The 17,794-nt window shown below is 46.0% G+C and overlaps 1 protein-coding gene across 3 annotated transcripts in view; it reads left to right on the forward strand.

Annotated features, from left to right (window-relative positions):
* Positions 1-17,784, forward strand: part of LOC133340501 (A disintegrin and metalloproteinase with thrombospondin motifs 18-like) — a 119,540-nt gene extending 101,756 nt beyond the window's left edge. For 2 of the 3 annotated variants that reach the window (XM_061548802.1, XM_061548803.1), the window contains 3 exons: positions 4,531-4,872; positions 10,781-10,937; positions 13,647-17,784. In XM_061548802.1, the coding sequence (XP_061404786.1) occupies positions 4,531-4,872; positions 10,781-10,937; positions 13,647-13,780 (633 nt within the window). In that variant the 3' untranslated portion in view covers positions 13,781-17,784. Of the gene's footprint in view, positions 1-4,530; positions 6,735-10,780; positions 10,938-13,646 lie in introns of those variants that run through there. The other variant, XR_009754906.1, reaches the window with a different exon arrangement.
* Positions 17,785-17,794: the final 10 nt, after the last annotated feature.

A 17,794-nucleotide genomic window follows, 5' to 3' on the forward strand; every position in this document is an offset into this window, starting at 1 on the left:
CACTCTGTAAACTTCCGTAGCCTCTCCTCACCCTCCAGGAACCACATTAATCAATAAGTGGCTCCTCTTGACATCCGTGTGATCTCTGGGAAACTGTTTCTGATTTGCTCTTTCATTCTTGAACTGTATCAAGTTTGCATACATGTCATCGCAGACTCATTGGTTCACCCCAACTGTTAATTCCAAGCAGATGTTTCCTCTTTGTTCCCACAATTGTTGTATGACAATTAATAATTTTCAGCCCTTTTGGAATTCGCCGCTCGATAAAGGCGTCTCTGTGCCGTGTTGGTCATGGGTATTGATTGACCGCACCTCGCCACGCTGCGGAGTGTGGGTTTGTGAAGGGAGCACACGGGGCTGGTTCAAATTTAATAATTACTGCATACTCAAATCACATCAACATCTAGGTCCAGGGAAAACATTTTATTTCTCAGTTTGGAGCTCATTAAGGCATCATAACCACACATTATGGGCATAAGCGAGACACCCTAAGAACAACGGTGGCCAACTTGTAACAGATCAAGAGCCAAACGGTGCCCATGAGTCCGGCAAAGAGCCAAGTATATACATACGTGTGTACATGTTGACAGTTTTCGGCACAGCACGGGAGACATTCATCATTCTTTGCTACTACTGTGATGGTGTGTTCATTGTTATGCCCCTTCCATAGAGTCGCGTGTGGTGGATTAAAGAGCCGCATGCCCCTCAGGGGACACCAGTTGACCACCGCTGGCCTAGAAGGTTCTATCTTAGCCATCCGCTCAACTGCGCGTTCTTCATCTGGGCCAACAGGTTGTGGTGGCATGTGAACGACCCCACCTGGTATACAGGAGGTCGTGGGTTTGATCCAAACTATGATGCCTGTATATTTGGAGTTTGCATGGTCTCCCTGTGGTCATTTGGACTTTTCTCCGGTGTTTCCCACCAATTTTTTTAAAACGAGTGTTTTAGAGTATTTGGCTGCTAAAAATGTGCACTTGATAAGCCACTTTCTTTGAGCTATCATTTGTGGCCAGGTCGCTTCGTAAAAAGAGCTATATAGCTCAGTAGGCCTTATCTGGTAAAATATAAATAGTTTAGTTTATTTAAAAAAAAAGTACTGTATGTGGTCATTGCTGACCAGACCGAGACACAACCAAACATGCCACCTATAAGAACCCGGTTTCATCTCAAGGTAGGAACAATGCCCCTTTTGAATCCAGGATATCAACAGTTCTGGCTCAGTGCCCCTACAGATGCCTTTTGGTGGTTTGACACCACCATCTCGATTTACAGTTGATTTGCCCAGGTCACCCTACGCGCCAAAATGCCCTTCGCGCAAAGCGTTTAAGCGAAATCACAAATATGTTGGCGTGTGCTGCCAGGGCGGAGAGCTCAGTTTGTAGGCTGCTTTCTGCATGTGTGTGACATGTGTGACGGGCTTGCAAGCAGGCAGGGAGTCGAGGAAGCAGCGGAGGCAGGCAGGGTAGGGATGGTAGCAGACAGGGGGCAGGGAGGGTGGGATGGAGGGAGACAGGGAGGGATGGTGGGAGGCAGGGGCAGGGAGGGTGGGATGGAGGGAGACACGGAGGGATGGTGGGAGGCAGGGGAAGGGAGGGTTGTTGTGCGGTGGGTGGAAAATCAGGTGTGGGGCTAGCTTCCTGCGCGGACCCATACACGTCCGGGACACATCAAGGGCTAGATTTACAGCAGTTGTGCAGCCGCTTTCAAGATCACTGCCTAGGATCAAAGTGCAACTAGCGCCAATGCTTTGAAGGGAATGGACACAAAGCACTACACTCCGGGCTTGGGTTTGGAATGGGACGGGAGCCCAGAAAGCGACATCACTTTTGATCAGAGGAGTTAAGAAAGTTTTCTGTTAATTACAGCAATTATATCAACTTGCCTCTGTTTGATTGGTCATTGTATTACGCAAAGCACTCAAAGTACAAAGTTAGAATGCCATTGCTCGAGAGATTTCTGGGCCAGGATTAATCTCCATTTGATTGTGCTGAGCCAGTGGTGGAAATTCCACATTGCTATGGCGAGGCTCGTTCAACTATGAGACAACCGCTGCTGTTGACTTCCCACTGATAGATGCCCCACGTGATGCTATTATAGAATTGTGAAAATTTAGGGAAATGAACTCCAATGCGCGATGGATGAGAAGGGCATTGCAGCAATGATATCACGTGTCTTCACCAAAGGAAGAAAAACTAATAAAATAAGTGTCCAGGCAAGAAGATGCTTGCTTATATTAAAAAAATATATATATTTTTTTTATACTTAAAAATATATACTTTCAGTTGTAAATACAAAACATTACTGTAATGAATATTTACAAAAAAAATATTTTTTAAACTGTATTGTTCAGAGTATACAGAACCCCATTCTACGAATCTTAACTGGTACCAAGGATGAACCCTCAAACTAACAACATAAGGAGTTTACTGGATTACTTGCACCTGTGGCAAATGCTACGTTCGCCAGATGGGATGAACTATTTAGCCCAAGAACAAAATATCACAGAGGATCATCAAACACTCACAAACACAAGTGTAAGCAGTTGTGGAACATGCCCGCCAACAAAGCATTCGCTGGATGTTCTATGCTAAACTGCTCCGATGTGATTGTGCCGCGTGTTGTTCGGCACGACGTCCGACGTTTGCAGTGCACTTGGTGACTGGCCCCCGGCATGGGAATGTGGAAATGTCCACAGCTGGCTCAGAGCTGCCGACAGAGCTAAGCGTTGTCTCATATGCTGACGTGAGCAAGGATGTACTTTCCACTCCATATGTTTACAACACCCCTGAGCGGACGTCCACCGAGGGAGATGGAGTGATGAAATCAGCTCGTGTTCAGAAGCTAGATGGATTATTGCATCTCAGGGCCATGAGTGATGGTGGCTGCTTCATCCAGCAGTGAAGAGATACGTCCTGCAGTAGCTAACGGAACACATTACGTTACTGTCCGCACGTTTTGAGAATGGGGGTTATTAAATGCGTGTGCACATGTGTGTGTACGCAAACTGTATACGTATATACGTATGTTACTATACTCTTTGGTTCTTTCGGTAAAGTCACGTAGGTATAAAATAAAATAAATCACGACGTTTTGGGCGCAACACAAGCGTCCGTCATCAGGTGTGAAAGCATGCTCTGCTGCCCACCTGATTAAGGACGCTTGTGAAAATGCCCGAAACGTCGTGATTTATTTTATTTTATACCTACGTGACTTTACCGAAAGAACCCAAAGAGTATGAATTCTTGCAGTCACGAAATCTTCAAATCACGTATATTACTGTTGGGAGTTTAATTAATCATATTATTTAATGCGGCGCAAGTACCGGGGTGATTGTGACACTGTTATATTGTGTGGGCTTCTATTGCCATCTAGTGGGCTTGAGGGACACCTTGACAGAAACAGAAATTCAGAAATTTGCAGCATTGGCACGAATGTTTTTCGGGAATTAATTTTGATATCCACTCGTGGGTATTGCTAAACGGGCACCGCTTGTAGGCACGCAAGATCAGTGTCGGGGATATGCCGCCCTAATTATTCACTGAACTTTCAGTGGGGGTTGTGAAAATGAAAGAGTTTATTAACTCTGAATAATGTTGCAAAGTTTGACAATTTAATAGCAAATTAAAACAAAATATTTTTAAGATTTTCTACATTTGTATTTTTCTATTATTTTCTTTTACTTCGGGTTTTCTGACATTAAATGTCTTGAATTAGAAATGTCATTTTGTAAATAAAACACATTTTTGCATGTACAATGTATATTTCCACACATTTTACATTCGTACATTTTCATGGATTATTTGCAATTAGCCCAGAGAAATGTCCTTACTGGGCTCAAACTGGGTAAAATAAAGGGAACTTTATGAATGCTTGTACCACCACTTGGCCATCTCTCAGCGATCACGTTGTTAAAAAAAGACTACGAATAATAATACTAATAATTGCCATTCCAATGGTCCAGTGTCCTTCCTTTAGCTATCTTTTACATGTTCACTGTTTGTCTGTCTCTTGCCTTTGGAAGGATAATCTCCATCTGTCACTCCCTTCATCTCTTTTATTAATCTGGTAAACTCCCACTGCCTCCCCGTGTGTTTCAGTCTGTCTGCATGCCTTACCATGGCCTGCGAATTTCTCTCTCTCTCGTCTGTCCGTTTGTTCTTATTGGGCTGGCGAAAAAATTTTCACCGTCGGTCCGTCTCTCTTTAACTTCTTGGTTCTTTCACGTAGAATGGAAATAATAAAATATAAAAACAAAACATAATAAAATAATTCTCACGACGTTTCGGCCACAACGCAAGCAGCCGTCCTCAGGTGTTATTTCCATTCTACGTGACTTTACCGACAGAACCAAGAAGATGAATCCCTGCGGTCACGAAAGCTTTAAATCGAAATCTCTTTAACTTCTCGTGCTAAATCCCCACCGTCTTGTGTGTTCATCTCGTCTTGGTCGTGATTTCTCACTCTCCGTCCGTGCGTTCGTCCGTGTGTGTGTCCCCCTTGTTCCCCTGCCACCCCCACATTGGCCAGTGCTCCGCGACGTGCGGGCCCGGCGTGCAGCGGCGCTCGGTGTCGTGCGGTGAGCGCGACGCCGGCGGCACCCTGCGCGAGTCGCCCTCCCGCCGCTGCCGCCAACTGCCCAAGCCTCCCGCCAGCACGGAGAGGCCCTGCCGCCTCGCGTCGTGCCCCGCCGCTCCTCCTCCTCTTCCTCCTCCTCGCCCCCCTCCTCCTCCTCGTCCCCCCGCTGCGCTGCCCCGTGCGCTGCCTCGGCCGGCCGAGTGGCAGAAGCTGGCGGCGCCGCTGGGGGCCTCGGCGGACAAAGCGGTGACGAGCAACGCCATCCCGCAGTGGGACTCTGCCACGTGGTCGCAGGTGCCTGGCGGCGAGGCGCGGCGACCGGACACCGCGAGATATTTAAACTATAAGCCCAACTATTAGCGAATTAAACAGGTTTTATTTTACCGGGTAAGGACCCACTGAGCTGAAATAGCCCTTTTTTTTAGAAGCGACCTGGCCTCAACGGAGTAGCTTGTCAACGCGTGGACATTTATTGCAGCCCAGAAACTCCAAACGCGTGGTAATTCGAAATGTGGAGGGAAAAAAACAAGAGGAACCGGAGAAAATTCCATGCGACTACGGGGAGAGAGACATGCAACTTCCAAATATACAGGCGTCAGGGTCGGGATTCCAATCCACGACCTCCTGTGTATACCGGGCGAGGTAGTTAACATTTCGCCACCGTGCTGCTTGCCCGTCTACCATATGTGGGGCTCTCACCCGGTTAATTAGAAGCATGGGGAGGCTGCAATGGCATAATGCTTTGCACGGTAAGCTTGCTATCCAGAAGGGCCAGTTCAAATTGATCTCCTGGCGCGGTAGTTGAAACAACGATGAACGTTTTCACGAATCCCCACTGCCTCCCTCGTCCGCTCTGCGGTCTACATGTGTTCACCATTGTCAGTGGATGAGTCGGTGATGGGTTGTAGGGTAAACTGTGGGTTCTCCCACCTCTTCCAAATGTCTGACCAGCAGGGAGAGTAAGCCAAATATCCTCTCGAGGGCCTACAATAGAGCCTGCTGCTCCTTTATGTATATTACTCCTGAATTCGTGACCACCGTAATTTGGTCTTAATCGGATGTTAATGTATGTTTTTGTCTGGGTGGGTTTCGTTTGGTAAAATATCGCTGTCTCTTTCTCTTGCCTCTGGCTTTTGGACGGTCTCCCTCGTGCACATAGACCATATTCAGTGGGCGGTCAGCGCGCTTCCACAGGAACACGCATCTAGAAGGGGCGCTGAAAAAAATCCCGAGAGGCATGAAAAAACGTGCACCTCAAGGGGAAGAGAGAGATACAGAAACGAGACGTACAACTGAACATGGAGAGAAAGAGAGACCCCTTGGTGGGGGGGGGGGGGGGGGGGTCCAAAAACGCCGGTGCCACGTGTTGAGGCTTGCCCTGAGCGTGCGGTGTTGGGAAAAGTCCATCGGCCCCAGCACAGAAGTAGCGCAGTTGTGCTAAAACGGTGAGCGCACGCGCGCACTCAGTGTAACGTACACGAGGTCCGAGGCGGATTGTCAAAATCGCATTGTGGTTGATGGACTCTGTGGCGTTCGTTCCCCAATCAAGCTCTCAACGCCACTCGTGGCGTCGTGCCATGAGATGAATATGTTCACTCCGGGATGTGCCAATTTCGGTATAATGCCAATATGAATATAGTAAGGGATTTTTGTGGATTCATGCAGTCATTCGTGACTTGGCTGAGGCCATTGAATCGTTATTCTTGAGAACCATTAATTGTTGGTGGTTGCTTGGATTTTACCCTGAGGACCTCGATACCGTTGGCTATGTCACATTTATAAAAAAAATCTTTAATATCGGTGTTTGACGTAATTTTGTTTGTGTGCTACCTGATAAACGGTTCACTTCACATGTTTCGAGTTGCCATGGCTGCCATTTAATGATTCCGGATTTCAATTTGCCTTGAATTGGTCACACACGAAATACTCACCCAGGACTGGCCTCTAAGTGATTCCTACATGGTTTTCACAGTCCAAAAAAATTGCACTTGCGGGGGAACACAATTTTCGAGCGATAATGAAGTGATGTTTGTTGTGGTTTGAAGAACAAAACTGAGAATTCCTCCCGGCGGCGATTACAACATTGGAACATCAATAGAATTACGTGCATTGCAGAGCGCGGGGACCTTTGCGACATGCAACACACTTTCTTCAAGGTCATTCATTGCTGCGTTCGGTCATGGACCTTTTAGATCACCCCTTGTACTCTTATTTCATTTAAAACACACCTGACACTCCATTGGTCGAAAGTAATGACAAGTGAAACGCATCCATGCTCAGGTAAGAATTGGATGATGCTCGTTTCTATCTAAAGCTCCTGAGCCAGTTGTGAATATTCCACATGAATAATAACAGTGCCCGTCTCTCCATACGACAATCGCTGTTAACTTGCCACAAAATGGTACTTTATTTTATCCGCCCTGCAGGAACGAAGTCAGAGTCGGTCCTCTACCCGTTCAAGAGTAGAACGCATCATTGAAAGTTCTGAATCTCTAATCGCAGTGTCACGCGGTCAGCTGACAGTGGTCTTCCAATACCACGGTCGCAATACAATCCCCCACATACATCATTTGCCGGGCACTGAGGTACAGGCCGATATGTGGACAGGTTGGCTATGGGAACCTTGTTTAGAAAATGACAGTTACAGCACCGCGTTCCTGTACTTTAGAAGTAAGCGGATGCACGAGTTTAAGAAAATTTCATATTTGTGAACACATGTAGCAAATGCCAGTTACACCATCCACATATAATACACTGGCTGTGGACAGTTAATTGGTCAGGTCGGATATGTTTCATGGAACTGTGTTGACAAAAACACCAATTCAATGTAACTGGTATTGGCCAAACATACAATTTATTAAATTGCAATTACACATTTATCAACGTTGCCCTCTACTGCGAAAACTTGACAAGACCCTACCGAAAATGAAGCTCTAGATTCAATGCGGCGTTCCTGGGTAAAAGAGTGCAAAACAAATGTAGCAATGCAACTAATGAGTGTGGCTCTTAAGGCCACGCAGATGAGGTGACGCTGCAGAATTTGTTGTGAAATTTGGCTTGACGTGGCCCAAACGGGTTCTCCTCCGCAGTGCTTGGCACCAGGCATCCCTGCGTGAACTATTTCACCGCAGGGTGGAAGAGAACACAATTATCACACGCCGACACTTTCACGGCACAATGTGAAATCCCGTAAGATAATTCGTGTGTGGATGGGCCCAATGGTGAACCTTCCTTCAAGGCTTGCTTAGGCACGGAGCCCAAACATAAGGCACCGTTTGCACTGGGCGAGATTAAACACGGCCTCTGGGTAGAAACAGACAGCGCCGCGACGTTTACATCGTTCCATGAACACTTTCCAGCATGTCTTAATGAGCGTGGCCAATTATTAATAACACGAATGCGGGGACATATTTGGTTGCGGAGAATTCACACATTGTGGCTAAGTATTCCTCCGTGGTCAGTATGAATTGGTATCACGAGTCAACGCTCGTTTTTTTTCCCTTCCTACAGAGACACTGGTATCTGCCATGGGAATAAGGAATTTCCACCGGTGCCTTGGGGACAGTAAAGGACATTAGTGCCATACCAAGCACGGAGGATTTGATTTGGCTACGGACGTGTATGAGTATACACATACATAGTCAACAATTACAATGACAATACTCAAAATTGCAATAACTCTGCAAAAAATGTATATATGAGTGCAATTTCTACTTCAATGCTATATCTACATTTATTCATTTTGTATGGACTTGCTTAACTTTTCTCAATCTTAAACTAGAATATTTATTGTATTGTTTGTTGATGGAACTTGCTTGACCACTGATAATCTGTGAAAAAGAGCTTCACAGGCGCATCAGATTCCTCCAGTACAAATAATGATCATGATTCTCATTCGGATAAATACTTACGCAAGAGATTCATGCGTTAATTTGCGTAAGAGTCGTTTTTTCTCCCAATGCGCATATGAACGTATTGGTGCTACATAGGTACGCGGTATAAAACAAAAAAGCTACATTTTCCCAATAATTATTTACGTTCGCACGATTCGCAACCCCGGTCAGAATATCTTGCGAGGTTGTGCATCAAAATCAATTCTCGTGATGTTGGAGTAGTCGGAAGAGAAACGTTATGAGCAACTGAACACGGAGCTTCACAATCTGTTGCCGTATCGCAGCACCCAGCCTGATGACGATTGGCCTCGTGTTCCAAAGGCCAAGATTTGACTCGTGCTCTAGACTTGGTCCGGACTTGTTCCTCCATTCATTTTTGGAATCATTTCACGGCGGACGGTGACATCCAAAGATTACGACTCCTGGTGTCACACGTTCAAATGGGAAAGCAGCTGCAACTTCTGATGGAGAGTCTGCAGCTTACTCAAGGGCAACAGCGACATCGATTCAACGGACCAAAATCAACGGTCAATATTGACCTTTTTTTAACAAGTCTCAGGAGTATGAAAAATAAGAATAGGTTTTAGCCTTTCTGGCAATAAAGCAGGTGCTAAGATACTCTTAGGTTTTTTCGGTAAAGTCACGTAGGTAAAAATAAAAATAAATAATAAACTTATTGGCATAATAATAGATTTATTATTTTATTTCTATTATTTCTACCATTTTATTATTTATTATTTATTTTTATTTTTACCTACGTGACTTTACCGAAAAAACCCAAGAGTATGAATCCTTGCAGTCACGAAAGCTTCAAATCTAGGTGCTATGATGTTCAAACACCAAATAGAAATATGTTGTAAGGAATCAAGCCTGCATTAGCCACATGTACACCACACGCACTGTGTGTAGTGAATGCAGACTTGATTCCTTGGGAAATGTTTCTATTTGGTGTTTGTTCGCCAGAAAGGGATACACCTATTCTTATTTTTTCATACTTTGATACTTGCAAAAAGATCCCATGATGTCTCGTTAGACTCAATAAACCTTCGAATTGCGTCATGGTCAATTAAAGGCTGATAAACAGATATGCTGATACATTTTTTAGATTTTAGACGGTTTTATGATGACGGGCGTGTTAAGCTGCAATAGTGTACCGCCAATACATCCATAGGTTGCATACCATTGATAGACATTAGTCATGCAGCCACTGGAGGCGCTACATTCAGTACAATTGAAAAAGTATTGGATAGCATAAAAATGTGGAATGTCTTTGAATAACCCATTTTCGGCTATCTATGAATGGTTTAACTATCAGCTTTTTAGAAGTTTATTTGAACACTTCTTTATATGCGTGAATATAGATATGAATCTCATAGTGTACATGCATGCACAGCATAACATGTCCAACATACAGTACAGTAGACATGCCATCAGCAGCAGCAGCCGTTATATATCCACTGCTGGATGAAGACATCCACATATATTCACCATGCATTGCTAAGTCTCACTCTTGCCAGTCAGCTGGTCTTGTCACTCCATATCCGCAGTGGTCGTTCATTCTATACGTGTGTATATATGTGTGTGTGTGATGGGGAGCGGTTAGGGTGCTGCGCTAAGAACCCGGAGACCCGAGTTCGATTCCCGCTCAAGGCCAACACCAGTGACGATTATCTGAACTGGTCATGGGCCTCCCCTAGGTCGACTCAGCCTCAAATGTGTGGTGTGTAAACATCGCCACTGGGTAGACAAAGTCGACCGGGCGTGATGCTGGTCACCCACCCCCATGTGTGCCGTGCCAGCCTTCATAGGTGTTCACTAACAGCACTTGCCCCAACAGTCTGTTTAGGCTATAAAGGTGCTTCTGTTGTTTTGCAAGTGTTAGTGAACGTCACTTAAGGCGGCTGGCACAGCTTATGTAAAGCCGTTGAATTTCCTGGAGACTCAACCAGGACACGTGGGTGAGCTTGCTGCCTCTCCCACTGTCAACCCCACCTACTAACTCTACCCACAGGCTCTTCCAACTCCACTGCCAACCTCACCCCATTAGTCAAGTAGCCCTGCCCTTTGCAGGTTTACGAATCAGTACGAGACGAAAACATTTTGAAACTGGGGACAAAATCCCACATTTTCCCCCAATTGTTCGGGACACCAGGGAAAAGTGTTTCTGCAACCAGGGACAGTCCCGACCAAACCGGGACGTTCGGTAGCTTTAATCGTAAACAGTGGCAACCTCTACTAGCCGTGTTCGAGATCGCTCGGTGTGATTGCTAGCGCTCACGACCCGTAACCCCACGCTCGTGTCTCCGCAGTGCACGGTGAGCTGCGGTGGCGGCGTGCAGACGCGCGCGGTGCGCTGTGCGTCTCAGGGTCACCCGGCGCACGGGTGCCTCCCCCACCTCAGGCCACCGATGTCCGCGGCCTGCAACACTCACTTCTGCCCTCACGACGCCTCCCTGCCCAACACAGGTGTGGCCGTGGAGCTGAGCTGTGGTGCAACGTGCAAGGAACTATCAGCGTTTTTCCCGAAGAAGTGGATTGTGGCCCTCTTGTTTTCGGTCGCTATCAAAAGTAAACTTTTTACAAGGCCCACTGAGCTATATACCTGGTGACCTGGCCACAAATGATCGCCCAACGAAGTGGCTTATTGTATGGAAATGTATAGCAGCCAATTGATCTAAAGACATGTTTTTAAATGTGGAGGGAAAAACCGGAGGACCGGGGAAAAAATCCATGCGACAACGGGGAGAGAGAGACGGTACCTGCAAATTCCAAATATGTAGGCGTTAGGGTCGGGATCAAACCCACGACCTCCTGTATACCAGGCGAGGTAAATTTGAGTACATGTAACCGACCTGACAGAAATGGTCACACGTGCTCACATTCATTATCTTGATGGTGACTTCAAACCAAAATGCACTTCTTCAGGAAATACTGATGGGTTTCTTTTTTTTTGCATAAAGCACAAAGGGTTGAATGCTCTTTATACATTTCTGCATGTTATTCGAAATGTACGGTTTTCCACCCTGCACTGGAATTCTGCTATTCTGTCACGACGGGCTTCTTCTCGTCATTTAAATATTTGACATGTGTGGCAGCACGCTCGATTGCCTTCCCATTGCTTCAAAGTCACATTATTCCGCTGCTGGTAACGAGCGCTGGGCAGCAGTACCCTCTTATTTGTACATCCTGAGATCCGTCGCCGAATGAAAGTCTCCCAATGTTCTTTTGTCGTGGAGTTTTAACACATTTCACCATGCTGGTCACTCTCTTATCGTAAATAAAATACCGTTACTAAAATTGTAAATAAAATAATAGAGTGCTGTGCCATGTCGGGGGTCGTCCACAATCTGAAAGTGGAATTGTTTGTACCGCTGAGTCCAGGCTGCCAGCCGAGTTGAGTGCCCTCCAACACGTCCGCTCGGCTACCTGCGTCTCAGTCAACAGCCGCCCTCTTAGAAACGCAGTCTCGCGAGCATTTCTGACTTAACTTTAGTCTTCTACTCACGGCGAGTTCCGCAGATTTTTTTTTTGCACGTACACTTCACACCAGCTGAATCGTGAGTATGATCGTGAATTGGCTCTGTACTTGGTCACGGTATGTCAACCAATTGGGGCTGTAAATCAAACGAACTGACTTTTCACCCACGCTGGGATGGTGTTGGTGCACTCAGTTTTCGCGCATGTCAAACCGTTGATTTTTTCCATAAATATTATTTGGGTCTTTCGGTAAAGTCACGTAGATAGGTTCAAAGAAAATAACAAAAAACTACGACGTTTCGATCTTAACACAAGCCGGTCGTCATCAGGAAAAAGGGTGTTAGCTTCTAAAGGCAAACTGTTGATAAAGGTTTGAAATGGGCGTAGCCCAAATGTCAGCAGCCAATGTTAATGTAAGTGTTGGGCAGCAACCACGACCGTGATTGGTTTTCCACCAATCAAAGGGCTTCCAGGTGAAAATTAGCATGTTAATGTAAGACCGGTGAGCAGCCTCCAACTCGAGGTTGGCGCGCGAAGGTGGCTGTGTTAGCGTGAGAAATTTAACCTGTTAATGTAAAATCGGAGAGCCGAAAATAACAACTAACATCGGAAGGTGGTAGCATGGGGACATGAAAGGCAGTTACGACTTAAACTGGTTGATAACGTCCTTCCAATGATTGCTAAGTTTGTACCCATCTTCTCGATTGAAGTTGTGTCTGTGTCTGTATACATGTGGATGGCTTCATGAACGGATCTTTGTTGATAGCCAGTGGGTTTGCAAAGTACCTTCGTCTTAGAGAAATCAATTTCGCGTGAGCCCACCGCATTAAAACAATGATCAGCCACGGCCGAGGTGTTTCAGATCTGCCTCATGTTCAGGAACACGGTCCGAGACATGTCGCTTAGTTTCCCCAATGTAACTACTGCCGCAGACACAGCTTAGTTTGTAGATGCCGTGGTATGGCATGTCAAGGATCACATCCTTCACAGATTCGATCAGATCACGAATTATTATGTACTGTGTTAAATCGAATTTAGATCTTGTGTTTGCTCATGATTTTGGAAATCTTTTTGGTGACCCCTGTTATGTATGGTCACTTTATTCCATAACAATACAAATCCCTTTACATTGCTGGGCAGGTTACATGTGGTGGGGTGAATTGTGGGTACACTCGCAATCTTGCAGGACATCTCGCCAGCATGAATGAGTAGACACAAACCGAACCTCTCCATAATAAAGGCTCAGTCTTTTGTTATGCAGTCTATTCATAGTCTCAAACCGCACCTTACCATAATAATAAAAAGTGGGCCATTCCTGGCCCTTCCTTCCCCCCCCCCCTCAACCATTATATATACGGAGTGGTATCTCCTGTAATCTCTCATTTACTTGATACAGCTGTCGGGCTGTGACGGTTCCACCTGAAGACGGAAGCTTGTGTTGCCTCCGAAACGTCGTGATTTTTATTTTATTTTTATTAATTTTAATTTTTTACCTACGTGACTTTACCGAAAAAACCTAAGAATATGAATACTTCCAGAGGGCCTCCAACTGGAGCTCCCTGCAGTAGAGGGGTTACCCCCCCTTCCGCTAGCAGCGACGCGTAAGCAAACGAATTGCAGCGCTTGCACCCTTTCACCGTTTTTTCCACCCGTCGGTATTCCCGCTCCCCTGCCGACTCGGCGCCCTTCTCGTTCCAGCGGAGGACTCGGGCTGCCGGGACCAATTCGGCTGGTGCTCGCTGGTTCCGCAGCACGGCATGTGCAGCCACAGCTTCTACGGGCGCCAGTGCTGCCGCTCGTGTGCCAGAACCAATAACCACTTGCATCGGTGACACCCCCCCACCACCACCCACTTCTTCACATCCCCCCTGCCACCCCCCCCCCCACCACCCCCCACTTCCTCCTTGCCGATCCCGTTATTAAGCCTCCCCCCTCTCCCCACCTCCCTGTCCATCCTGAACCCGGGAGCCCTCAACGTTTAATATTGTCAGCCAACTTTGCTGCTGCGTGGCAAAAGTGCAAATGTACTCGTGTTATGTGTCCTGTGTATACGTCCGCGTGTGTGTGCGTGAGGGGGGGGGCAGGGGGGGGGGATGATGATGGCACAGTGGTTAGCGCATTGTGTGCAAAATAACCCAGTGGCCTGAACGAAGTTGGATTCCTGACGGTGGCTAACATCGGTAGCAAGCGTTATTAGAACTTGTCCTGGGCCGCTCCTAGGTCAACTCGGCCTTAAATGAGTACCTGGTGAGGAGTGCAAATGTTCGAATTCGGGAGACAAATGCGGTCAATCACGGGGCTGACTGGCAACTTGTTGTGCGCCATTCCAGCCGACAATAGGTGCCCGCTAACAGCACTTGCCACTTGGGGGATCTCCTATCTCCGTGAGGTGCGGTGGTGGTTATCACACTCTGCTGTGATCTTTGTGAACTCGGTTTGATTGCTTGACCATGAACCAGGTGCAATCTGGACCATCCCGACATCCCCCCCTCCTCCCCAACCGCTCAAGATTGACTCAACATTAAGTGACGATCCGGTTTGGTGTGTACACGTAAACACTGGGGAGACAAAGGTAGCCAGGGTTGGTGCTGGTCACATCGCCCCCTCGTCTGTTGCCATATCAGTTTTAGTCGGGCGAATCCGTAGCAAACACTTTCTCCGATGTCCTGCGGGGGGCTGAACAGCGCGGGTCTTTCTCGTGCTCGCGCGCGTGTTTACAGTCATCATTGCTGGTGCTCAATGAATGGAATTACACACCCGGTGCTCCAGTGCAAAATGACGAGGACATTGTGGTGCGATAATACACATCCCTATTGGGTGACCTCGCACCTCGTCGTTCACAATGTCTGGACCCATCTCGTCGACCCAACCTTATGCAAATGCGGCACTCGTGATTTGCTTCTGGCACAAGGTTCTTTGATAATTATGATGCAATGTGAGGATGATGAAGTCTTGCCATTGTTGGTTTCAGCAGTTTTTTTTGTTCATGGTTGACGGGAAATTCTCGTTGTTAGATCGTAAAGGACCGTTGGTGTACTCTTTGGGTATTTCGGTAAAGTCACTGAGACATTCTTTAGAGTTGGTCCACACCAAAGCTACTTTCTATCAACTCAAAGCAATGTCTTTTCAATTGACAATCCCTTAGCCATTATTTGAAATTCCACATTTCTACGGCGTATGCCAGCCTCTCCATAGGATGACCAATGCCGACTTCTGACAAAAGTTGTGCATATTTTATTTATCCAAGGGGGTATGGGTTGACCCCTGAATGGGATTTCAATTCCGCACCTCCTAAACGCTCTGACGCCAGTGGCAGTAGTACAATAATTCTTCAACTACACATTGTGAAATTGACTCTTGATTATAAATGTAGCGTATGTTGGTTAGAAACCTCGCCAGAACCTCACTGTCCAGTAGGTCCACAGATATATCTCATACATGATGACCCCATCTTAGCAAGACTATCTCCAATTAATGACAACACACTAAACCATCAAGGTTGACTTGTATCTCCCAATAATCCAGCTCTGGTCTCTTAGTCAACGTAGAGACCATTACAGTTCAATTAAAATCTTCACATCTCAGTCCGTGAACCAGAGCAGATGTGTAGTGGCAAAAATTTAGAGGCACCAACATCCATCTGTGGGCAATGAAAGCAAATGTACATGTGCCTGGTTGCATAACTAATCTGGCTAAATAGGCACTCTCGCGTTTCCTTTCTGTGCCAAAGCCTCTTAACTCCAAACAATTATTACATCCATAAAAAAGCGTACGTTCGTCCTACTCTGTAATATTGTCATGTCTGGGTTGGAGCACCCAGTTCCGATCTCACTGCACTGGGTAGAATTCAACGTCAAGCAGGCGGGTTGACGAATGGTCCAACACTCGCTGATTCACTGCAGTCATTGGCTCACCGGCGGTCAGTTTCGTTCTTATCAATCTTCTATTGCTACTTCCGCGGTTACCGTGAATGTGTTGTTGGCCATTTGACATTGTGGGCCCTTTGGGTCTCTGCTCAGCAATTGTGTAAAAATATATATTCATTGGTTATGACAACTGACCGGGGGGTTGGCAACCAAATTAACAAGAAGAGAAGTTTTTTTACGAATTCAGTAAAAAAAAACAAAGTCAATATTTCAAGAGCCGCCAATGCACTGTGTGACGAATCCGAGATGGTGGTCCTGAATAAAAAAACGGTTACGAAGCAGCAGCCCTTAAAGAGTCGCATGCGGCTCTGGAGCTGCAGGTTGCAGACCCCGATTATAGACCTTTACAAGAAGCACATTTAAGTGTTGCCAACGCCGATGACACCAAAATATTTAGTCTGGGCCAGACACATGTCTGCATTCATTTGCTGTGCGATGTGCATATGCTGTGATAATCTGCTTTGATTGATGAGGACTTGAGAAAGTTTCGGAACATTTCCCAGATGGTGAACAGCTGCGTGTGTGTATTACATCAGTTGTGTCATCATTATTTGCAAGTTCATCTTTTTCGTAGGAAACAAACTCGAGTAAAGTGCAAAACTTGCAGCCCTGCAAGTGATTATTTCATGCCATTCCTGCACGAAAGGCCTCAGATCGAATGAGCTCTCAAATCGAGGGGAGCTCTGTTTGAAGCCAACACATTTGAGAGCCACCCATTCTTTCAACTGCCGTGCCAGGAGATCGTTGCTCCACCATCATTCTTCGATATTGGTTCGTCCGTAAATATGCCGTGTAACAGGAGGCATGGTGTCCTTTTCTTCAATGTGACTTCATCACAATGACCATGCAGAGTGATAGTATTCCCTTGCTTCTCAAATCGATGACAAATCGAACTCAACATCCTCATTAATCGTGGGGGGAATGCCCAGTTTTTTGTTGTTGCGCGTAGATGAACGCTCGCCCGAGGGATTCTGCCTTGCGAGAGAATGAATGAACATGTATTGAGATTAACGAGAGAAACTAACGAAGAAGAAAAAAGGGACTGTTATGGTTAGCGGGCACGCACAAAGCGAGTGTGAGTGCATTCTTCAAGAGGGGCATTCGTGTTGGCTGCAATGTGAGCAGACAATGAAGCAACTGAGACGAAGTGGCCCAGGGTGGAGCGGTGACATCGACCGAGCTGGCGCAATGTGTTCATAAATTATCTCGTTCTGTCGTATTAAAGTTACACGAAATGATGGGTTACCAAAAATGACTGTGGGGCGTCGGGAAAGAATGCAATGTGCACTTCTAAAGAGCAACTCCCACAGCAATTGTTGATTTAAAAAAAACAATGTATGAGCACAATTCCTATGCAGTACTGTGTGGTATGTGCTGTGCTGTGTGTGTGGGTGTTCAAAGCCCAAGATTGGGGCCTGCTGACTTAACTAGCCTCAGCTTGACTCGTGTGTGAATTACTGGTCGTGTTGGTTGTAAGGTTACATTTTAAATGTTTAAAGGTTCAAACTGCATTATTTGTCTGTCATAATTATGTTAAAGAAAACAAGTGTAGCAATTATTTATATTTAATTGAACAAAAAAAAAAACGAATAGCCTCGAGCAAACCAATGTTTATTCGAAGTGTCAAGGCTCAAAGAGCCAGAGTAGCCACACACACTTCCAAACTTGTCATCTGGGTCTCAACGCAAACACTCGATGACTTATCGTGAGGAATGACCATCTTTGATGTTAAACAACAGGCTCCGTAAGAGCTTCCTAAAAGCTAGATTATACTGATGTCTCGTGAAACCACATCTATAATGCAGATGACTTTCCTTTTTTATATATGAAATGGAGGAGCTTTTGAAGATTGCTCTTAAAATCGTTTGTAAAGGGTCGTTTGGATTTCATTTGTAAATAAATGATTGAATGATGTAGATT

Source organism: Lethenteron reissneri, chromosome 9 (genome assembly GCF_015708825.2).
Source record: "Lethenteron reissneri isolate LAM-NWPU_2019-01 chromosome 9, ASM1570882v1, whole genome shotgun sequence".
Classification (NCBI taxonomy): Eukaryota; Metazoa; Chordata; class Hyperoartia; order Petromyzontiformes; family Petromyzontidae; genus Lethenteron; species Lethenteron reissneri.